This window comes from Siphateles boraxobius, unplaced genomic scaffold, assembly GCF_051911475.1.
Source record: "Siphateles boraxobius isolate OS27281-9 unplaced genomic scaffold, OSU_SipBor_1 130, whole genome shotgun sequence".
Taxonomy (NCBI): Eukaryota; Metazoa; Chordata; class Actinopteri; order Cypriniformes; family Leuciscidae; genus Siphateles; species Siphateles boraxobius.
This window is the reverse complement of record NW_027508734.1, coordinates 45,374,686-45,399,770: the sequence shown is the minus strand read 5'-3', so window position 1 is coordinate 45,399,770 and position 25,085 is coordinate 45,374,686. Positions and strand designations below refer to the sequence as shown.

The 25,085-nt window shown below is 42.6% G+C and overlaps 1 protein-coding gene across 2 annotated transcripts in view; it reads left to right on the top strand.

Annotated features, from left to right (window-relative positions):
- The window catches only part of LOC143737752 (B-cell scaffold protein with ankyrin repeats-like), a 159,366-nt gene that overhangs the window by 27,110 nt on the left and 107,171 nt on the right, over positions 1 to 25,085 (top strand). For both annotated transcript variants that reach the window (XM_077229588.1, XM_077229590.1), the window contains 4 exons: positions 8,959 to 9,083; positions 15,429 to 15,567; positions 16,116 to 16,258; positions 23,211 to 23,325. In XM_077229588.1, coding sequence (XP_077085703.1) covers positions 8,959 to 9,083; positions 15,429 to 15,567; positions 16,116 to 16,258; positions 23,211 to 23,325 — 522 coding nt within the window. The remainder of the gene's footprint in view (positions 1 to 8,958; positions 9,084 to 15,428; positions 15,568 to 16,115; positions 16,259 to 23,210; positions 23,326 to 25,085) is intronic.

The window sequence follows — 25,085 nt, the reverse complement described above, 5'->3', positions numbered from 1 at the left end:
GCCCTGTAACGGCGCACCGGCAGGGAACGACTGGTCTGAACACACTAGAACCCTCCTTAGAGGCGGCGAGCGTCCCTCGGGAAAGCACTCGCCAGACCCTTCTACGCCCTGTTTCGGCAGGGTTAGTAGGACGGGCCCCTGAGGGCGCCGGGAGAGACAGGGCACCCTTAAGGGAGGTGAACGCAAGTCTCTCTCGGCGGGGACCCCCCTCAGATTTCCTTTGAGCAGGTCGGCCTGAAAAGCCTGCATAAAAGACATCGTATGCAAACATGCAGCCGCCTGCCGAGCCACCGAGTAAGCCTTCCCCACCAGCACAGAGGTATATATATTTATTTATTTATTTATTTTTTGGTGGAAGAGCCGGTGCTTTAAGTGAAGACGATGAAGCAGGAGAGAGATAGCTCGCAAGCGTCTCCTCCGCCTACAGTATCGTCACATAACCAGCAGATTTAGCACCAACAATGTTACCATAAGCATTGGACTGATTTGTGTAAATTCTGCTTGAAACCGGTCTAACCCAGGTCTTTGAAAACTCAGCATGAAGATCTGGGAAGAACGGTAAGCACCGGCTAGAAGGTTGAGGTCGTGCAGACAGAAATCTATCATCTAGATTGCTTTTAATTCTAGAAACCTGTCTATCAGCTGGCCACTCGATACTGTTATTTTATTTTATTTTTATTTTTTTTAGCTTTTCAACAGCCCGAGATAATACATCCATCAAACCTTCTTCATTTGCAGTATAATGTGATAAACTAGTTTTCTCTGATAATAAACTTTCGACATCCAGCTCCTCAGAACTGGAAAATCTCAATTCAACATCATCATGTGCCTCCACCCGGGCAGAAGTGACCGCCGCAGCGCGTGCTTCCAGAGCCGGGTGAGAGGCACTAGATCTCGTCGGAGATAGCTGAGATAGGGCGGAGCCCGTCTCAACGTCGCCAGCGAGATCCATCTGCGAGCCCCAAGACAAGCGCCGCCGCTCTGCCTCAACAGAAGCAGGACCCGAGCCTCGGGGAGCTCGCAGCAAATCACTCTCCTCGAAGAGCGATCGCCGCGAGCGCAGAGTTCTCAAGGGAAAACGCTCGCAATGCTGACAATCGACTCCCTCGAGAGCCGACTGGGCATTGCTGCACTCCCAAACAAGCCACACTTAGCTCGTGTGAATCCCCACCCGTGATGTGCCGAGTACAGGGGGGAACACACTTCTTATACTGCTCGCTCATATTGGTTTTTTTATATAAAATATATATAGTGAAAACTCCTGACAAAACAGACAAACACAATCGACAGATTCAGACACACACAGAGCTGCTGAAGTAACTAAAAGCTGGCGTGTTGTGTACTCAGGGGATATTTATAGCTTCCTGGTCGATGACGTCACTCGCCGTACGCTCATTCTCTCCATTGACTGATTTCATTCATGCTTCAGACGCGTCACGCTGAGGGCGTTCCCACTGCGATTTCACGCAGCGGTAGTCCCTGAAGGGGAACAGACAATATTGTGTCTAAAATAACACTATATTAACTTATGTATTTAAACTTTTGTACATAATCAATTTCACATTTGCACAAAACACTTGTGTGATATTGTGCTTGTTACTCAATATCATACAGTATAAAATTAGACAAAAATTTACGTTGTGTCACGGTACAGAAGGAAGCAGTCAGGTAAATAGGTGTACTAAACAGTATTTGTTGAGCAGAGGCACGGAGAAGGTTGGCAGATGAAACTGGTGAGTATATCGATGAGAAACTGACAGAGAAGGAACTTAGCTGGATGGCTGTAGAACTGAACACAGCAGGGAAATTACAGATGACTGAAGAATGAAAGCTTGCGAACGGGGATCTCACGCAGAAGTTCAGGTTGGATTCTACAGGTGTGTAGAGGAGTTTGTAAATCTAGTAGCGACGAGACCAGACAAAGAAGTGTAGGGGAAGTGGCATTATATAGGGAGAATGGTGATGAAGTGCACCAATCAATATCACTTAATGTTAATGCAATTAATGTCCAATAAATGTTGGTTAAAGCACTTAATTAATTACATTTTCCATGACCTAATGAGAACTTCGGTTAATAAGTTGTTAACAGCATAAAAAAACATTATCAAACTCTTTAAAAATTAGCTAATAAAACAATAATAATTTTGATTATAGTGACATTGTAATTGAACTATGGCTATGTTCACACTGTCACATTTTTGGGATTGACAACCGCATTTACTTACAGGTGTGAGTCTTATCACTTTTGTCACGACAAGAGTCCAATTGAACCGCGAGTTTATCTGTCAAATCTTCATTAACAGAAGCTTCAATGTAATGTTGAATTGTTACTCTTGCGTCTCACGTCCTTGACAGCGTCTCGCGCATGACACAGCATTTTTGTCACACATAGAACACAAAACTGACGGGAGCCTCTCCGGTGGAGAAAAGTGATTGGATTTAAAACCTTCAGATGACGCACAGCTCATATCTCCATCACTGTTCGTTCCCGAAAGCAAAAGCACACACGAAACCCCTTAGCAGAGCGACTCTCTCGCACGGTATAATGTGACAGACAACAAGTTGTTCAGTGCAGTTTCGTTCACACAGCACGGGTTTTACGAGAATGCGGTTGTCAAAATGTCAAACAGACAACCGTATTCTGATGCTGTGTGAACGTGGCCTATTTGTATATAGCGCATTGCTATATTAGCAATGTAGAGACTACAATATTTAAACTATGAATTAACTAATTAACTAACACTTTGAAAATGATTTGTAAGTACTTTATTACTGTATACTTATTGTAAAGGGTTACCTAAATATTTTACTAGATTTAAAGAGATGGCTTACCCAAAAATCTGTCATTTACTCTCCCTCATGTTGTTACAAATGACTTTATTGCTTCTGCAGGACATAAAACGTTAAATGTTTCAGGTCCCCCCAATATAATCGAAGTCAATGGTCACCAAAACTGTTTACATTCTTCAAAAAGTTTTATTTGTGAAGCTTAATTTTTCAGTGAACTATCCCTTTGTTACATTTTAGCAGGGACGTGGATTTTGGCAGCAGTTTTAAATAAACAACACAAACACAACACAGACAATGCTTAACTAACTAAGGAAACTGAGAAGTATAAATACACAGGGTAAAAATGAACTAAATAAGACACAGGTGAAGATCCAAATCAGTAACTATAGCAATGGACACATAATTAGTTACCAAGGTAACACAGCAAATAGGAAATAAACAGGATCCTGGAACTCTAATATTACAGGAACAGAAAACTTAAACATAAGAGTCTCTGGACAGAAATAGCTAAAGAAAACTAGCTGTGACACTCTTTCACAGTGATTTCTTCAAACAAAATATTGTTCTCAGGGTTAAGTTTAGTTTAGTTATGGTTTTGTTTGTGGTTTTATTTGTGTCTTTGTTTTAAGTGTATCCTTTCAATTTAATGTGTCCTAATTAGTTTCCATAGTTACTTATTCCTCCTTGTCTGCTATGGTTACTTATCAGGTTCACCCTCTTGTGTCTCGTTCAGTTCCCTTGTATGCTGCTGTGTATTTATACTTCCTGTTCTGTTCCGTGCTGTACATTGTCGGTTCTCGTCTTAATTTAAAGTGTGGTTAGTGTGCTTAAAGACTGTTTGTTTTGTTTACCCCTTGTCTCGTTCATGTGTGCTGCATACCAACCTTCTGACATTCGTATGCCAAATTTTGTCAAATCAATCCAGGCCCGACTTATTTTAACAAAAACAGAAAAACAGAAAATACAAGACAAAGACTGAGTACGAATAAAATAAGTGATTAAATGGATATAAAATGAATAAAAAAGATAATTAATGACAGGTGTAACTAATGACAGTAACTTTAGTAACTAACACTGTAACCAAGATTACCGTCTCAAGTTACACATGTAATCATGGTTCCCTGAGAATAGGGAACGAGACGCTGCGTCCCCTAGGGGTCGCTGTGGGGAATGCCTCCGGCATGACTGGTGTCTGAAGCATGATTCTAAACACGAAAACTAAAATGAACTTGACATTGGCAGGCGGCAGCCTATGACGTCACTACTGGTGCGACCGTGTGTATAAAAGGGCACATGTGGAATACTTCATCTACCTCTTGTCTGAAGGAGACATGTGCAGGAATACAGAAAGCATGGCAAAGGGATGCAGTCTCATTCCCTATTCTCAGGGAACCATGGTTACATATTCCCTATTCTCAGGGAACCATGGCTAATCCTTTCGAAAAGGAACTCGTGCTGTGTCGCCTTGGGGTCGCTATAGGGAACGTAATACCCAGACTGTCATGCTGAAGGGATGAGTGCCCTATTGGCTGAGCTAAGTTGAAGGACTCAGAAGAGTCCTCATCCCTAAGGTGCACACAAGCAGCACAATCATAGACCGGAGGCTCACAGAGAGCCTAACGACTCAGCAAACAATAGCCAAGCTCTAGGAGCGGAGGCCTCAGCATGCCGCATGCTCTCTAAGTTAGAGGAGGCTTAATTTCATCCAAGACTCAGGACAGCTTACAAGGAGGCTCACAGAGAGCCTAGCCACTTCATATTGCTATCCAGGCAGAGCTCTGAGAAGCGGAGGCCTCTACAAAGTGTCTCTATAGAGAGAGGAGGGCTAAAATTGCTCCATAGTACAGGCAGTAACCAAGGAAGCTAAGGGGGAGCCAAACAACTCAGTAGTACCGCCTGGAGGTCTCAGCATGACGACTCTCTAAAGCGAGAGGAGGCCTACTATATTCCACACTCAGGACAGCTTCCCAGAAGACTCTCCTAGAGCCTAAGGACTGCCATGCAGGTGGAGCTCTGGGGAGCGGAGACCTCAGCAGAATAATACTCTATAGCGAGAGGAGGCCTATCAAACGCTCCGGTTTAGGTGCATTAGACAAGATGCTCACAGAGAGCCTAGAAACTTGGCCCCTGGCTGAGCTCTGACAGAGTCCTCAGCACTAAGTCCTACGCCTGTCAAGGCAGCTACATAATAGGGCCAGCAGCTTAAAACAGTATCGGGCAGAGCTCAGGGGAGCGAGAGGAGGCCTAACTACGTTCCACACCTTTCGAAAGGGACATACAGAAACCAAAATCAGGGAGGGTGCACAGAAACTATGATAAACGCACAATAAAGTCCATTCAAAACAAAAGGCACAATACTGAGATTGTAATAATGTGAATGATCCAGCTGGAGTTTACTGTATATAATAATAATTTTGCTGAGGTATGGGGGAACACCATGAATACATTTTAAAATGAATAAGAGATCACTAGTGAGGAGATTTAATGTCAACATGAAATGGAAGTTGGGTAGTCTTTTTGTCCCGATTGTGACATATATATACGGAGAAAAAGTTGAAAAAATATTTTTTCTGTTCCCTCGATAAACTTTGCGTTCCCTTGCATAACTTTTGTGTTCCCTCGCAAAGGTATTTGCGTGTCCACGCAAAAGTTTTGGGTTCCCTCGCAAAGTTATTTGCATTCCCAAGCAAAACTTTAGCGTTCCCTCGCAAAGATATTTGGGTTTCAACGTTATTTTGATTCAAAATTATGCGGGCACATGCATTTTAAAATAATGATGTGCAAAGACAAATCATTTATAATAAATATTCCATAATAAATTAGAAGTGTCAATTTTTATTTCATAGCAACTTTAAATTCTGGAATAATTTGATTCAGTGTAGAGCAAGTCAGCATTCTATACAGCTCAATTCTTTGTTGTAAGTATTTGATAGAGCTTGTTGGCAAGCCAGCCAAAAGACCAATTCAGTAAGTCTGAAACGTCTGGAATGCGGTAAGTGTCGATGTAAGGTGATGGGTTCAATAACAGAAATTAATTTCATAACATGCCACAGAGGGAAGGAAATGTGCAGTAAATGTGTAAGAGATATTGGCCCTCATTTATCAAAAGTGCGTACACCAAATTTCCAGCTTACACCTGGCGTACACCCAAAACCACGGTGACTTTGATATTTATCAATATGGACGTTGCAGTAGCCTACAGCATGCTCAAATCCTAAGCCAGGTCAGGAGGTGGTGTACATGTACGCACGCAGTGGCGAAAAAAGTGGGTATGCGCTATATGCGGCGCATAGGGGCGCCGCATCATGGGGGCGCCAAAGCGATGGTTAAAAAAAAATCTATTTTTTTATAAGTTATATACATTTATATAAAAGTTATACAAGTTAAATATAAAAAAAGTTATACATTTTAGAGGACTAACAGGCTAGAGTAGGCGCCGGCGCCCTCATAATATTCCATCATAGAATTTATTTTGACATAGAAGGGTATCACAAGCGGGCGGAGGCGCGCGCGTCAGCGCTGAGTGAGCAGCACAGGAGTCATTATCGTTGAAACTCAAAAAAGATGAAATGAAGCAAAAAAGCGGTCGGGGGCTGTAGCAGCCAGAGCTAGCTAGTTTAGAATATGCAAAACCGAGGTTGCTGAGCTGAAAACTAAAAAATATAAGGTAGCATGTACAATAAATGACAAGAATCTGGAAAACAACTAATGCAATATCTCTGGTTTACCATGGAATCATGCGTAGATTTGCTACTAAGCTTGGAGGCTTGCAAATATTAATGTTAACTGCAAGTGTTTGCTAACTTAATGCAAAATAATATTGCTGATATCTACATTTAGATTTTGGTTAAACCTTATGGTACCAATCCCATCCATGACATATCTCAATTTTATTAAAGTAAAATAACAACTGGAAAATATAAGGTAGCATGCACAATAAATGACTAGAAGCTGGAAAACATGACTTATGCAATAAGGCTGGTTTATCATGGAAACAAATAGATTTTGTTTTACCATTCATGTATGTTCATGTTAGCTGTGCTATCAGACATACAAGCTATAGTTACATCTGCTGGGTGACATGGAAGCTGTATTTAGGGTCACATCTCTCTCTCTCTTTAAAGATCTGTGCTATATAATATGTATATATAATATGTATGATCTAGTGGCAAACAGCAACGAGGCTTTTGTTGACCACTTGGACAAAATCTGTTTCTTTGTTGTTGTTGTTGTTCATTGACATAATTTATGTCATCATTGTTGTCATTGTCACAAGTACAGGGATTTGCAAAGAAAAAAAGAACATTTTATGGGATAAGGAAGATTTGATGGATGATCATTTTGATACAAATGAAAGCTACACACAATATGATGATTATTCTATTATATATATATATATGTATATATATATATATATATATATATATATATATGTGTGTGTGTGTATGTATGTGTATATGTGTATGTTTGTAACTGTTTATTCTGTAACTTTTTATAATTTGTTAACATTGTTAATATATATATATATATATATATATATATATATATATATATATATATATATATATATGTGTGTGTGTATTGGGGGGCGCCAAAATTGTACCTGCATACCCCTCTAACACTGGGTAGTTGTGCCCCTGTACGCACGTTTTGAGTTAGTGCGGAAATGCGCAGAAAAACAATTCCTAACACCACAAAACGCACTGACAAACTAAAAGATATGAGGAGCTCTTTTCCAAAACGCGATAAACGCCATTTTTAAAAATACATTTGTATTTTATTTCTATTAATAAACTAGTGTTGTGTCTGCAAAGATGAAATTGATGATCACCATCTCCGTAGTAAACGCGCCTATAGAGAGAGTAGCCTATTTCTTTTAGTTTATAATTGTTTCGTTTAAAGACATTTCAAGCTTTCTTTATAGATCTATTTCCCATGTCTGTGAGGCATATACTGAGTTTCGGTTCATTTGTGATGAGATGCGCTCCAGTTCACGTGCAATGCAAAGGACCGCGCCCGCGCCTCCATGTCATGACTCATGATTATATTGTCTGCTATTTGCTTCTTATTTATTAAATCCAGGCAATTGGTTGATGAAAAAAATATTACAATTAAGATACAATTTATACAAAACGATATTCACTTTAAAGAAAGGCTGTCTACAAAACAAAACTTAATTAAGTGGCCAAAATCATGTCTGAGCATGTCTCCAGATATATTTCGCATCCTATCCTAGCCTATGTTCACTTTTCATAATCAACATAGATGGGGAAAAAATAACATTATAAATTTTTAACAAATATGAAACTAAATGCACTTAGTTAATAGCTACAACACGTAGCCTAATAGTACGCCTGAATATTGTTATCATTGCTTTTTTCAAGTTCGGCACGAATGACTATTAGCCTAAATGTGATACTAAATGATTTGAATGTATTTTTAACATTGTTGTATTTAAGGACTGTATTTGTTTGTTATTTTTAAATTATTTGTTTTATGTGGTGGACAATATTGGAACGTGACATTGGAAATATTTATTTTATTTTTACTATTTCATTTATTTTACTATTTATTTTGTTTGGCTTTTATTTATTTCATGCAGTTGCACTTATTTAATTTATATTCATTTATAGTATGAGTCCCTGATTATAAGTTGCATGTTCTCTTGTTGTTGTTGTTTTTTTTGTTTTTTTTCAGACAAAAAATGGATGGATTTATAGCGTTTTGAAAAAAATACAATTAACTTTGAATTTATCATCAACAATATTGTTGTTTGATTTTACAATAATTTTTCATGATGGTGATGGTCTCGATCTCCACGTCGGAGAAGTGTCTCCTCTTTGCCGTCTTCCGTGTGTCCATGGCGTAAAATGAGGGTGTGGGGGAAGCGGATACTTGGATATAAAGGGGCGTGTTATTCTAATGACGATCGTTTTCAGCCGCGGCATTTATCAAGGGCAGGTATTGCGTACACCTGGATTTCAAAGGTACGCACAGCTTCATAAATCAGGCGGTGAGAGGAGTGTAAGCTTAATCTTACGCAAACATATACGGCCGTTTCTACGCAAGAATGATAAATGAGGGCCATTGACCTTTCTCTGTGAGCATCTTCATACTTCCTCACAGATTATATCATCTGTAGTTCATTATTATGGCATGCTTCTCCAGGTGTACAGACAGCAGCAGTGGATGGAAGATCAGTCCAGGAGTTGAAAGTAGAGAAGAAACTGTCTAGTGGTTCTCTTGACGCTAATAAGACTTTATTGGTCCTACCCAGCCGTGTACCATGTGAGGTAGGACACTATTTTTTTTTAATTCACATTCTTATGGACAATTCTTTGAATCCTGAAATATCTTCAGCTACTTAAAGGGATGGTTCACCCAAAAAATAACATTTTGCCCTCAAGCACTAAACTTCATGTTGTCCAAACCCCCAATTCTTTCGTCTATCATCAAAACAGAAATGAAGATATTTTTTATGAAACCTGAGAGATTTTATATTTCTCAAGCTTCATAAAGTTAAAGGGTCACTCCACCCGTTTGCATTAAGATTTCCATTGTTAGAAATCCAGTCATACTATTGAATGGTCATGCAACACTCTTTCATTTTCCCCTGAGACGAGAGAAATCCTCTATTTACCTTTTTCACTTCCTCCTACAATGACGCAAAAATCGTCATTTTATGTCATTGTAGGAGGAAGTGTAAGAGGGGGATTTCTGTAAAGACAACAAGCACTAGTTCCCACCCTTTCAAACCCGCACATAGGGGGTTGCACCTAATGACCTATCAGATCAGTGCCAGTGCGTTTGATTTCACCGGCAGAAACTTTTTGAAAATATGGATGAAGGTACTGAATACGCAGATAGATGCATTAAGGAGGATCTGGATTTTGACGAAGTTATGGTAGAAACGGATGTTCGTGGCTACCTTTATGAGCCACAGTATAGCGACGAGCAGCTGAGGGCTATGGAGGAACCGGAGGCGGCTGAAGCTGCTGCCACCACAGCCGATGCAGATGATCTGCCTGCCGCGGACGAGGAGCCTGCAATGGCTCGAGCTGGGGCAGATTGGTGGTGCCTGTGCTCTCACTGTGCGCCAATGGACACAGGACAAGAGTCTGTCTGCTGCCGAGAATTCCAGCGGTGCCAATTTCTAATTGATGAAATTACGGAATTGGAGGATGACACGGATGTGTGTGTTGTTGCTCACCCGAGTTTTGCACCCCATATGGATAGCGGCGTCCTGGAGACCTACTTTAGAATACCAAAGGTCAACTGGCAACGTCAGCCAAAGCCTACAGGGTCAAATGGTCGTCTTCCTGTAAAGTAAGTTTATTTTCATTTTGTTAACACGCTAACGTGGCAGGTTCATTTAACAAATATCTTGCAGTTATGCTAGCTACTGTAGTGGGAGTGGTCTGTGGAGCTGAGCATTGCAATGCCCTATGGGGATTGTTGTCTACAATCCACAAGCACTAAAAAGTCATTTTCTGCCTTTTGTCGGCCAAGAAGGTCCCAAATTAGAAATTGATGATACTATTCTACTACATATATGTGTCACAGTGTCTGGTTATTCCCTGGGTTAAACACTAGAGGTCCTCAGTTTTCACGGTGTCTATGCATTCTCACTACAATTCCCATGATCCTGTCTGTCACTGATTGTTCATTGCATTACAGCTGTTTCTCGTCACCTTGTTTGAACTTGTGTATATATACCCTGTCTGTTTCAGTGTTTGTCATGGAGTCCTTGTATATTGTCCCCACTTCCGTGGTATTTTCGAGCCTGTTTCTAGTGTTTGTCTTTTATGTTTTTGGATTGCCTTTTTGGAATTTGACCTTTGCTTGGACTGGTTGTGAGTACGGATTACCCTTTTAAATAAACTGCTTTTTGGATCTCTATTCTAGGGATGGGGAAATGAAGCCTCGTGAAGCAATGAGGCTTTCCCCTGACTGTTCCGGTAAAAGATTCAAAGCTTCGAGAGTGTCGAGAACAGCGCCATCTGGTGCTTATTTAAAATAAAGCAGCCAGAAGCCTGTGTTAAAAGCTCTGTCAGATGAAGCAACCACAACACACTCCATAATTTCAATGTTATGTGTGCAAATAAAAAGCCTTACACGTTTGTGATTGATTTGTCCATTAATAAATAAATTATTTTACCCATTAAAGTGTGGAAATAAAATATAAAATGAGCATATGATTTAATAAGATCTAATGTAGGCCTACTCTCTCTACACACACACACACACACACACACATACACATGTAGTGAATAAGGACATTGTGTGATAGGATCATCTGTTCATCTGACACTCGGCAGTGATAGCGCTTATGTAACTGTAGGAATGACAGAAAGGTGATAAAGATTTTAATTATTCTGTAATGCCAAGGTACATAGATGGAGGTAGACATGTTTCTGCATTCTCCAGTATTCAAGTGGATCTTCAGCTCTTTGTATGTTTGTCTCTGTAAGGTATTTATCCACTTCTAGGATTGCATCAGAAGTGGCATTTGAGCTTTGTTTGTGCTGGTCAACAGCACTGTCCAACAGAAGACAAAGGTTTCCACCTCAAAAGTGTGAGGATACATTTATTTATTTTTGGCCTGACTGTACATGTACATTGACTGAATATAAGACACATCAACGGTCAACAATTATACAATACAATGAATCAAAATAAAATAATAGTAAATAAATAAATACATTTATTTTTATTTTTTTTAGAAATGCATTCATACATTGGAAGCTATAAACTCAAAATATTCCCAGTTAGGGGAAGTCTTCCTTCTTATGGCTGTTGCCATTGCTCTAAATACAAACCCTTCACCAAACACCCAAATACCAACACCAAATTACCTAAAAAAAACACCAAAAGTGCAACGATCTTACAAAAACAAAAAGACACAACAACAACAAAAAAATAATAAGTAGTTTTGGTTATTTAAATGTAATGTATTGATTAACTTTCAAAGTACAGCACTCTCCTCACAAACACATCAACCAGACTGAGCCAACAAGGACCTTCGAGCCTTCTGACACCCAAAGCGAAACGCGCACGTGATTGGACAGAAAGTGAGGCTTCATTTGTCATCGATCACGTGACCTCTGGGAAACCAATACACACCCCGATACGGGGCTTCAATAGAAATTGCTTCGCTTTCGCGATACGCACATCGAAGCTTCAGTGTCATACGTAACATCACTACTCTATTCCCCGTGTGTGCGTGTCGGGACAGAAGGACTCCGTCATGCAGAGATCCAGCGGTATGGGGTCTCCTAAGTCTCCAGCCACTGAGAGGGGGAAGAAACAGCAGAGGGGGAATTCTCAACCTAAAGAGATTCCTCCTCGCATGAACATCTTTGAGTGTTTTGCACTATGGGCCCGATTGACTGAGGAAGCTGATTTGAAGGAAGCTTCCACACCCCCTTCAGATCATCCCAGTGAGTCATTCGAGGGAACCCGGCTGGCAAAATATTCTGGGAACCGCGGAGGTCATAGGAGAGGAGGTACTAGAGAGGAGTCCAGGTATCACTCTCCTCCTCGATCCTTCATGGAACCTGAGGTGGTGCAATCCAGCCTAGACTTCCATCCACCACCGGTTTCGTCCAACATGAGGCCTTCATCGATGGTTCCGTCCAGCCCAGAGCTCTCACCGCTGGCGCCGGCCAACCCAGCACCCTCTCGCTCTCATGGACGGAGGAGGAGGAAGAGACGCGTTCCGTCTGCCCAATCAGAGACTGTTCACGTTCCGTCTGCCCAGTCAGAGAATGTTCACGTCCCGTCTGCCCAGTTAGACAATGTTTATGTCCCGTCTGCCCAGTCAGAGAATGTTCATGTCACATCTGCCCAGTCAGAGAATGTTCATGTCACGTCTGCCCAGTCAGAGACTGTTCACGTTCCGTCTGCCCAGTCAGAGACTGTTCACGTCCCGTCTGCCCAGTCAGAGACTGTTCACGTCCCGTCTGCCCAGTCAGAGACTGTTCACGTCCCGTCTGCCCAGTCAGAGACTGTTCACGTCACGTCTGTCAAGTCAGAGACTGTTCACGTCGCGTCTGCCCAGCGAGAGACTGTTCATGTAGCGTCTGCCCAGCGAGAGACTGTTCACGTCGCGTCTGCTCAGCGAGAGACTGTTCACTTCATGCCTGCCAAGGGAGAGACTGTTCACGTTCCGTCCGCCTTCCTGGACCTGGACTATCTGGAGCGTCTGGTTCGGATCCTGGACATGCCCATGTCTGCTGTTCCAGAGCCGGTGTCTGTTGTCCCTGAGCCGGAGCCAGTGTCTGCAGTCCCTGAGCTGGAGCCAGTGTCTGCTGTTCCAGAGCCGGAGCCAGTGTCTGCTGTTCCAGAGCCGGAGGCAGAGCCAAGGCCTGCTCCAGAGCTGGAGCCAATGTCTGTTCCAGAGCCAGCGCCTGTTCCAGCGCCAGACCCAGTTTTTTTTCTGTGTTTGTGTCTGTCCTTGTGACCATTTCTGTTCTAGTGACTGTTCCTGAGCCGGTGTTTGCAGTTCCTGAGCCCGTGGCTGCTGCTCCAGAGGCAGAGCCCGTGCCTGTTCCAGAGCCGGAGGCAGAGCCCGTGCCTGTTCCAGAGCCGGAGGCAGAGCCCGTGCCTGTTCCAGAGCCGGAGGCAGAGCCCGTACCTGTCCCAGAGCCGGAGGCAGAGCCCGTGCCTGTTCCAGAGCCGGAGGCAGAGCCCGTGCCTGTTCCAGAGCCGGAGGCAGAGCCCGTGCCTGTTCCAGAGCCGGAGGCAGAGCCCGTGCCTGTTCCAGAGCCGGAGGCAGAGCCCGTGCCTGTTCCAGAGCCGGAGGCAGAGCCCGTGCCTGTTCCAGAGCCGGAGGCAGAGCCAATGCCTGTTCCAGGCTATCACCGCCATGGCCACCCGAAGGGTCTTCACCGCCCTGGCCGCCCGAGAGGTCTTCACCGCCCTGGCCGCCCCGTGACTCGTCTGCTTCGCCCTGGCCGCCCAGAGGGTCGTCTGCTTAGCCCTGGCTGCCCGGTGGGTCGTCTGCTTCGCCCTGGCCGCCCGGTGGGTCGTCTGCTTCGCCCTGGCCGCCCGGTGGGTAGTCTGCTTCGCCCTGGCCGCCCGGTGGACTGTCCGCTTCGCCCTGGCCGCCGGCTAAACCATCCCCCCCTGTTTCTGTTCCCTTTCATGGACCTGGCCCACCATCCCTCCCCCTGGTCCTCCACCGTTCCACCTCCCTCCTGGACTCTTGTTTTGTTTTGTGTGGTGTCTTGGAGCGTCTGGTAGCCGCTCCGTAGAGAGGGGGTTATGTCACAGTGTCTGGTTATTCCCTGGGTTAAACACTAGAGGTCCTCAGTTTTCACGGTGTCTATGCATTCTCACTGCACTTCCAATGATCCTGTCTGTCACTGATTTTTCATTGAATTACAGCTGTTTCTCGTCACCTTGTTTGCACTTGTGTATATATACCCTGTCTGTTTCAGTGTTTGTCACGGAGTCCTTGTATATTGTCCCCACACTTCCGTGGTATTTTCGAGCCTGTTTCTAGTGTTTGTCTTTTATGTTTTTGGATTGCCTTTTTGGAATTTGACCTTTGCTTGGACTGGTTGTGAGTACGGATTACCCTTTTAAATAAACTGCTTTTTGGATCTCTATTCCCCGTGTGTGCGTGTCGTGACAATATGACCCACTTTCAATACATATTCATGTCTCCACCGGTGGAATGACCCTTTAATAATATGAAGTCACAAACTTTATAGTAAGTGCTACATTTGGTTTAAAACTTACTTCGTGACCATTAAAAAAGTATGTTCTATATATTACGAATGTTTGTAGTATGAATGAATTTTGGACATACTTCATCTGCCATGTTTTCATGTGACCTGCTGCGTCAGTTGTTTCGCTTCACCTCCATTCACAAATCCTCTCCCGTGGCCTCATGGGATAGTAATGTATCCATCGAATGAGCACTTCAGAATCTCGCCAGGCCTTCCGGGTATTTTTCGCCTACTGTTTTATGAACTCCATGAATTCAGACATACTACTGTTTTTCACCTACTATATAGTATGAAAGTAAGCATATTCAGACGCAGCAGGTTTGCAATGCAGATTGCATTTGTTGTGCTCTATCTATGTGTGTTGATGAATATATGTGAATAAAAGGATAAATTAAACACTTTAATTATACAAAGGGATCGTGTCTCTTCAGAAGAAAATTTCTTTACAATGTCTTTATGCACTTTTTGAGGCTTGAAAGTTTGGATGGAATGAACTTTTAATGGACAGAAATCTTTCAGGTTTCTTTAAAAATATATATATTTTTGTTTCGAAGATGAAAGTCTTGTGAGTTTGAAATGATTAAATGATGATAGAATTTGAATTTCTGGGTGAACTATCCCTTTAAGCATTTACATTTAGCAGGTAACCATAATAAAACTGCATTAGCAGTTTTGTATGAATCTTGAACACGTTAAAAAAAATGCTTGGTTGTGATGGTCAAGAAATGTTGTTATTATGTATCTTGCAAGTCATTCATAGCCAGTCTATTAGTCAAGGGAATATAGAGCAGGAGATCGCAGAGCTCTCTTTTTGTGAATGTTTAACACTGCCATCTAACTGAAATAGAGCACTTCACAATGTGTAGGTTAAACTGAATATTGCCATGCTCTGTGTCTTAACAGAATCCAGGGAAGATATTCATTCTTCTGCAAGAAATCACGGCCAGCAAAGATGCAGAGGTTGAGTTCAGTGGGAACAAGCAGAGAGTGAGAGTGAAGCCTGTGAATTGGAATGAGAGCACACTGAGTGTCACTGCACCTGGTAAAATGGCCTACATAGATGTTTAAGGCATTTTTTTAATGAAAGGGTGTAAAAAAATATTATGGTTGCTATGCTACATAAAAAAAATTCATATATTATACATTTTAACATGATTTTCTGTAAAGCCACTTTGAAACAACGAGTATTGTGAAAAACGCTATACAAATAAATTTGTCTTGACTTGGCATTCTAAAGCAATGAATGCCACAAAATGAAAACTGTCAGTATTTACTCACCCTAATGTAATTCCAAACCTGTATGACTTTCTTGTTCTCATTCTTTTCCGTGCAATTACAATGAATTGGAAATAAAGCTTTCAAACTTTGGGAAAAAAAGTAGAACTGTCATATGACTCACACAGCACAAATCTAAAGCCAGTTCCTATTCATTGTAATTTTACTGAAAATAATGACCAATATGTTAATGACATGATGGTGAGTAAATTACTTTTCATGTTTTGATGAATTTTTGATCATGAATGAAACAGCTATAGCCTATATAGTATCCATAATATTATTCTTTGGTGGTAAAACTATCTGTGTTTGCAGATTTTACTGCTGAAGAGGTGATTGTGACACTTTACAGTAAAGGCCAGGCTAAAGGGAATGCCTGCTTACAATACTACACCATCATGGGAGATATTGCCCATTTCCTCCAGCAGGCTGCAGATCCTGTGAAGTTTATGTGCCAGGTAACTACATGTCTGTAGTGTCTTGGTGTAAACAGGCTTTTAATCTGTAACTAAGCTTTAACCCACATGCTTAAGGCCCAGGAATACTTCATTTTGCACATTCTGTCTTGCACACAATCATATCTGCAGAGCTTTAAAAGTATACTCAACCGAGAATGAGTGTGGATGGACAAGTTCGACACATGCACAGTGCAATTGGTTTTTATACTCTTCCAGATGTCAGAGGGCAGCACTGAGTCGTGCCAGTAACAGGACATTTGCTCAAAATGAAAGAGGACAAAAAGTAGTGAATCACTCATGGCACAGCCAGAGCAGCGCCATGACAAGTTATTAAAGCAAGGCTGTGAAGGATAGACTTGGCATCAATGGCATCCATTGTAAAAAGCTGTAAAAAGCTCCTATATCATTTATAATTTTACACAGCTCATATTGTCAGGAGTTTTTTTGTCTACTGAAATGTATGGGAAAAATATTTTTGCAGTGTTTCGTCTGCAGAAAAATCCAAAAACACCAAAACTGTACAACCCACTGAAGACATGCATGTCTATTCTTCACTGCCTCGCTTTCATTACCGATAAAAATAAAAAATGAGAATTCACAGATAAAGGACCCAGATTGTTTATCTATCTGTATAATATATGCTGGTCGTCCAAAGACTATAATTTCTCTTTTAGATGAATTCAGCGAATAAGAAAATTAGTTGCCAGCCAGCATCTACCCTCTGCAAGACAAACTATTTTTCAAAGGGGAGGTATAGCTGGGTATCAAACAAAAACTATGGAGAAATATATGCTACTTTGTTTACTATTCTTGGAACAGCGTATTTGGGCAGGCTTCACGACTATTCAATTACATTATGTGGACATTGTGCGGACCGCCGCAGAACACAGACTGGAGAAGTATACTTTGGGCTTTCAACAAATTGATTCATAATATGTTTAGCTTCTGCCATTAAGTGAATCAGCATTTATTACTCACAAATGGGACAGATGTGAATGAATTAAGTATAGCCATATTTAAGCAAAGGTGGCAAATAATTCATAAAGCTAAAAACTTCACACTTTCAGCTTGATTGCCATCCACTACTGGTTTCCAGGCTTTAATGTTGCTAGTCTGCAGCCATTGGCCAATGAGGAAATTTCCACAACAAATTAAAATAAACATTTACCATTGCTGGCAAGACAATATACAATTTTATAGTCATGCAAATGGTTTATTGTGCCCCATGACCATATTGTACAAATTAGTATACAAAGTGCTAAATGACAGCTCTAATTCTCCATTTATTAAATTTTATTTTTTTTAAAAACAGTTTAATATCTAAAAAATATTGAACAGCATCCATCATCAATCTTTTCTTTTATCAGTCCTGTATTATATGTTCTGCTCTAATCCCTTTAAGATCTAATCTTATGTGAGTATCTCTAGGGTGTATCTAAGTGGTTATCCTCCCTTTTTACTTTTGCAATCTTCAAGTTCCCTTTCAAGGGAACTCAAGCTGCGTTTGAGACACAGTCGGAACGCTCTGCGTGATTACGTCATGAAGCACGTGTAAAATCAGTCCAATGGAAGCCCACTACGACATAGGTGACGTCATAGACCAGGAAACTATAAAGCAGCCCTGAAATCAGACCGCGACAGCTTCTGTACCTTCAGCAAGCGCTCTCTGTATATCTGTCCATGTCTATTTATTGTTGTCTGTCAAGCCCAATATATCTATCATTATTATGGCGAGCAAGCAAGATTATAGACGGTGTGTTGTTCCCTGCCCTCGTTATATTACGGGTGGGGACACACATCAGCTTTGTGTTGCTTGTTTGGGAGTGGAGCATGCCCAGTCAGTCCTCGAGGGGGCTGATTGTGAGCATTGTATGAGACTATCTATGAAGATGCTCCACTCTCGCCTATCGTTCTTTGAGGAGAATGGTTTGGTTCGCGCTCCACGCGCGGGTCCCGCTGTTGCCTAGACACGGCGGCGACTCGCATTTTGGGGTTCGCAAACGGATCTGACAGCGTGGGTTGGGACGTGCCCCGCCCTATCTCAGCTTTCACCTGCAGATCCAGTGTGCTGCGATTTACAGTTCCGAGGAATTGGTATCGTTAGTGTTTTGTTAAGAAAAAGTGAACAAAACAAATAAAAATATTAAGAAAAAGGCAGATGTTTGATTTTTCAATGAATAGGCAGCTCATAACTCTGTTGAATAAAGAGGAGCTTTTAAAAGGAGTTTTTTCTAATGCTGTTGCTAGTTAAATATTTACTGGACAGCTGAACATTATGAGAGTGACAATAAAAAGAGTTTATTAGATGAAATATATCTAAAAAAACAGGAAAACTCTGTATCTCAGCCTCCTCGTCGGGGACTACTGGTTTTTCCCTATCTCCACAATGAGGTGTCGAGATCGTGGAATAAACCGGTTTCTATTTTATGTGTTTAATACCCAAACGTCTAACTAGAGTAATGTTATGGGTATTAAGTTTCATGGTATGACAGTGCCTTGGATTATAGAGACGCTTGCGAGCTTTCTCTCTCCCGAGTCGGCGTCATCATTTTTTAACCCCGACGTTACCCACCAGCCATCTTTAATAATAAATAAATTTTATGAGGCAGTACTGGTGGGTAAAGTATTTAAGGACATAGATGAATGTGAGGATGTCAGCATTGACTCTATTCGAGAATATATTCGAGAATATATTTATATATATATATATATATATATATATATATGTTTATATGTATACGTTTTTCTGATATAAAAATAAAGAAAAAGAAAGATAAAAATGTCTGTTCTTCTGGACGCTCCGCTTTCAAGAAAACTAAACCTTTCAGCGGCATTCCAGAGGTTTCTTCCTCACCAATCTATGTTCCTGAAACTGGCATAGAGTGCAAAAAAATAAGAAGACCTGATGCCGAGGCTATCAGGCTTCTAAGGGTGGTCCCCTCCGGGGTAGGGACGGTTTTGAGAAATCGTTTCTCCTCGGCGCCCTCTGGGGTGCGACTCTCTGAGGAGGGTCGCAGTGCTGCCAGTTCGGTTGTTCCCTGCCGGTTCGCCGTTCAGGGCACCGAGGTGTCAGCGTCCCCATACGATCCTCCGAGGAGGGTCGTAGAGCAGTCAGTTCGGTCTCCCTGCCGGTTCGCCGTTTCAGGGTGCCGAGGTGCCTGCTTTTTCCTACGATCCTCCGAGGAGGGTCGTAGGAACTAAGCTAGTTAGAGGTAGGCAAGATCTAAATAAAAAGAGGACTGTCGCCATCTCTAATAAAGCTTAGACAAGAAGTCCTGCCGAAAGAAAAAGGAGGGACGGTTTTGAGAAATTGTTTCTCCTTGGCGCCCACTGGGGTGCGACTCTCTGAGGAGGGTCGCAGCGCTGCCAGTTCGGTTGTTCCCTGCCGGTTCGCCGCTTCAGGGCGCCGAGGTGTCAGCGTCCCCGTGCAATCCTCCGAGGAGTGTTGTAGAACGGTCAGTTCGGTTGTTCCCTGCCGGTTCGCCGCTTCAGGGCACCAAAATGTATGTTCAATCAAATCCAGAGACCAGTCTCTCGAGAGACTGGTTCCCTTATCTGAATTTCTGTCAGCGTGGAAACTTCTGCCAAATATTTTCTCTATGGGTCCTGCACATAATAGAAAAGGGTTACAGAATTCAGCTCGGTTCTCGTCCGCCCAGATTTCAGGGGGTCCTCCCTATGGTAGTGGACTCACAGCAGGCTCTGGTTATGGAGCAGGAAGTACTGACACTTCTTCAAAAGGGCGCTTTGGAAAGGGTTTCTCCTCCCAGCAGAGAGTCAGGGTTTTACAGCCGTTACTTCATTGTTCCAAAGAAGGATGGAGGGTTGCGTTCTACTCTAGATCTGCGCCATTTAAACAGCAGAGTTCCGAAACTCAAGTTCAGAATGCTTACACTCAAACAGATTGTATCACAGATTCAGTCCGAGGGCTGGTTTGTCTCAATAGACTTGAAGGACGCGTACTTCCAACTACTCAATTTGAGCATATGGCAGTTCGGCATCGAGATGTCGTTCAGTCTCATTTAAAGATGTTGGGGTTGCCACTCAACGCCAGAAGAGTGTGATCCTCCCAGCTCAGAGGACCATTTTTCTAGGTGTAATATGGGTTTATCTAGGCCAGTCACTCACTGTGAAACAGTTTCAGACTGTGGATCTCATGTCAGCTGCGTTCAACGTAATTACTTTTGGCCTTCTGTACATGAGACCCCTGCAGTGGTGGCTCAGGACCAAGGGGTTTTCTCCGAGGGGAAATCCGTTTTCTCATGATCAAGGTCACGCGGCTATGCCTACGTGCCTCGGTCATGTGGAAGAACCTTGGTTCCTAGTCCAGGCCCCGTGTGGGGGGTTTCTTGTCAACGCATAATGCTATCGACGGATGCTTCCCTCACAAGTCGGGAGTGATCATGAGTGGTCGCTCGGCGGCGGGTCTGGACAACACACTGACGATCTCGTATATCAGAGCAGACATCCTGTTGAGGCAGGGGCTGAGGCCCGAGGAATGGAGACTTCACCCCGAGGTGGTGGAGCTCCTATGGGAGATCTTTGGTCAAGCCCCCGATATCAATGCTCCCTGGAGTTCTACCTGGGGTGCGACTCTCTGAGGAGGGTCGCAGCGCTGCCAGTTCGGTTGTTCCCTGCCGGTTCGCCGCTTCAGGGCGCCGAGGTGTCAGCGTCCCCGTGCAATCCTCTGAGGAGGGTTGTAGAACGGTCAGTTCGGTTGTTCCCTGCCGGTTCGCTGCTTCAGGGCGCCGAAATGATTGTTTAATCAAATCCAGAGGCCAGTCTTGAGAGACTGGTTCCCTTATTGGAATTTCTGGCAGTGTGGAAACTTCTGCCAAATATTTCTCTATGGGTCCTGCACATAATATAAAAGGGTTAAACGGAGTTGTGGAAACGGTGGGCTTGGCCTCTGAGGGGGCCCAGCTCATAGAATCCGGTCTCTCGACTGAGGTCGTTGAGACCGTCCTTCAATCCAGAGCTCCTTCCACGAGAAAACTATGTACATTGAAATGGAAACTGTTCTCTACATGGCGTGGAGAACGTTTTTTAAATCTTGTTAACTGCCCGGTTGGTACAGTTCTCGATTTCCTCAAGACCGTTTCTCTGCTGGATTATCTCCCTCCACCTTAAAGGTGTTCGTAGCGGCTATATCTGCTTATCACCCCTCTCGGGGCTTCTTCTCTTGGGAGAGATCCTCTTATTATTTGTTTTCTCCGTGGTACATTGAGGCTCAGGCCTGCACTGCAATCTAGAGCACCGGCTTGGGATTTGGCCATTGTACTTGAGGGTCTGGCCTTGGCTCCCTTCGAGCCCAACGAGGAGGTTTCAAAAAAATTCCTCACTCTAAAGTTATATTTCTCCTTGCTATTTCGTCTATCAAGAGAATGGGTGATTTACATGCTCTGTCGGTTGCTCCTTCATGTCTGGAATTTGCACCTGGTATGGTGAAAGCATTCCTCTACCCTAGACCGGGTTATATTCCTAAGGTCCCACTAAATGTTGGGGGCCCAATAGTTCGGCTGGCCTTTTATCCTCCTCCCTTTAATACCCCAGATCAGGAACAGCTTAACCTGTTATGTCCAGTCTGGGCTTTAGATGCCTACGTTCACAGAGCTGCTCTGTGGCGTAAATCTGAACAATTATTTTTTTGTTTTGGGTCACTCAAGAGAGGATGCCCTGCATCTAAACAGGTGATGAGTAAATGGATAGTCGAGGCTATTCATTGGCTTATGAAGCGGCGGGACAGCCTTCACCTATGGCTGTGCGGGCCCATTCTACTCGGAGTATGGAGGCCTCTATGGCCTTAATTTCGGGAGTTTCCCTTCTTGACGTTTGTAATGCGGCAGGATGGTCCTCTCTGCTTACATTTATCAGGTTTTATGACCTTGACCTCTCCACTCCTGGGGCGAGGTTGTTTGCTTCTTAGTGTGCGCAGGACTTCACACCGAACGGGCATTTGTCACTATGGCGTAGTGGGTATGGGGTTCCCACCGCGCCTCAAACGCAGCTCGAGTTCCCTTGAAAGGGAACGTCTCAGGCTACGTATGTAACCCTGGTTCCCTGATAGGGAACGAGACGCTGCGTTTGCCTGCCATACTTCCTGTATGCCCTGATCGACTTGCTTCAGGTTTTTCAGAAGCTGTTGCGGTCTGATTTCAGGGCTGCTTTATAGTTTCCTGGTCTATGACGTCACCTATGTCGTAGTGGGCTTCCATTGGACTGATTTTACACGTGCTTCATGACGTAATCACGCAGAGCGTTCCCACCTCGTCTCAAACGCAGCGTCCCGTTCCCTATCAGGGAACCAGGGTTACATACGTAACCTGAGACGATATTAGGGGTAAAGCCATACGCTTTTTCCATGTTCCTTATTAACTGCATGTTAGAAATAATAAGGATGCAAAATAGACACATTCTGAATAGTTTTAAAGGGTGGTAAAGCATGTTAGACTTTATTTGTTTATTTATTATTACTTTATTTAAGTAACTTTATTATCTTTATAATTTGTCATCTTTTATATTTTTTATCTTATGTTTATTGGCATTCCGGGTTGATATTTTTAAGTATCTCACAAGAGAATGTATATACTGTATTTCTAACGGTTTAACTGATTTAATTTAAAGGTGTATCCATTTTCAATGTTAAAATATTTCCTTGTTTCCCAGCTGAATATGTAGAAACAACTGTAAATGAGACATTTGTACTACATGTTGATTTCCCTGAAAAGTGGGCATGTGGTGCTATCAAAACTTGTTGTTTGTTTGAGCAGCCAACGTGTCAGCTTTGGTTTAACTAATGGAGTGACTTTGCGACAGGGTCATCTGTTTATCTGACCAATGGAAAATGGGGGAGTCTTTGGGAATTACAGTATATTTGCACTTATGCTAGTGTCACAGTCTTTGGCTTTCAATAATTGTAAAGGTTTATAATGTTTATTATGTTTATATTAAGGCCTTTCAGGTGTCTTCCTTGGAAAAGCTGGATCAAACTCTAGCTTCTTGTCTGGTCCAGAAAATGCCGACAGGAGGTTTCCAGGGCCTGCAGTGTGATCAGTCGCCTGCTCGGGGTAAGGGCTTCTCTAGTTCTGTTTAGCACTTTTAACCCATTTTAGGTCTCACTCTCACCCACCGCTTGCTGATAGCCATTTCTAAATCAGAATGAAATGGCTGATGCTACTTGCACTTTATTTTACAGTCTGTTATAGGATGAATAAATGATGAAGGGAAGTGACCTCAACCCACTGAAGTGCATTACTGTGCACTTGTTTCTTCGACATCTGCCTCCCTGCCCACATAAATACAGCATGACCCAGATCCACTGCAGTTTGACATGGAGCAATTGGCAGTGTTATTGTGTGTGCACAAAAAATTGGCTGCAAAACAGTGCACAATAAAGGCTGAAAAGTCAATAGGTTGAACTAAGTATAAGGAACAAGAAATAAGTAACTTCTGCAACCTTCTTAGGATTTATCACAATATATGCTGTTATCATTATTAAGGTGCATTCACATTTACAGTAGCAAAATTGTGCAGGCAAAGGCATATCAATAGAAATAAAGGCATTTCAATAGAAATCTCCATGATCGGGAGTAAAAAAGTTGACAAAAAGAACTTGGTTTCAAGGTGACTTTTGTGATATTAGTGTTTCTTGCATCACTATTGAGAATGGACCTTTTTTTGTTCACCAATTTTTGCCAAAATTTCACTCATCCAATTCACATGTTGATGCTATAGTGACAGGGGTCTACTGTTGATCTAGTCACTTTCTAACCCTAATTTGTTGTCTGTTTGCTTCGCTTCATTTATTAAATTTAAAAGCTGTGAACTGCGAACATATATTTTTGACACTTAATTTATGTTCTTAATTATGAATTGGTCAAAAGCGTTTGCAAAATGAATCCACTCGCATTCGTTCGGACTGCTCTCTCTCTCTAAATCATCTGAAGCGATTTCTCATTCAATAAAACAAACGGACAGGACTGAAAGAACAACCAGTGCTGTTTTTCAGTTGTTTTCCTTTGTGAACAACATTTTGATGCTTTTTGCAGTTTTCAGATCTACTGTTAACACGTTTTAAATGTCTAGAGAGAGTAGGCTACACTTGTTCTGCGGTACGGTTACTCACTGATGGTTCAAAAGGTGCGTAATAGTTAGGCTATATATGCTTTTTTAACTTTTTAGTGTGAAATAAAAAACCTTTTGTTCGTACTGTGAGATGAAATCCTGCCGGTCCATGCTTTCTCCGTCCACGCAATAAATGCACATCCTTGAATGAGCGTGGATTTCTAGTGTATTTACTTCTCAGGTAATGTCTATGGTTTGACCCATTTTAGAGACGGCCAAAATCAGAATTTAAAATGGACCGAATAAAGCTCTCTCTACAAACTTGATGTGCGATGCCGTGCTGACTGACATTTACACATTAATCACTTTCAAACGCCCTGGAGGACTCACCATGATGGAATTGGTCGATGAGAGCGCGAGCTGGAACCCAGCATCTTTTCTTCCGGACCATAGCCCTCCCAGTCTACTAGGTATTAAAGGGGAAACGAATGACGGGGTTGATCTTAGAGATATTGTTCATCTATATTTAAATGGGGGTTAATTTGAGTTGAACCGACATCGCACCTTAGTGTTAAAAAAATTTGGGCCCCAGTTTACATGAGGGAAGCCTGAAAGGAATGTCCTGGCCCTAAGATAACCAGACCTTATGACCACACATGTAAAGTGGAGGCTTAGTACAGTGATGGTCCGCCGATGCCTTGTTCCTGTTGCCAGTCCGAATAACTGCTTCTCTGGCGATCCTCCATGTACAGAAGCATCTCTA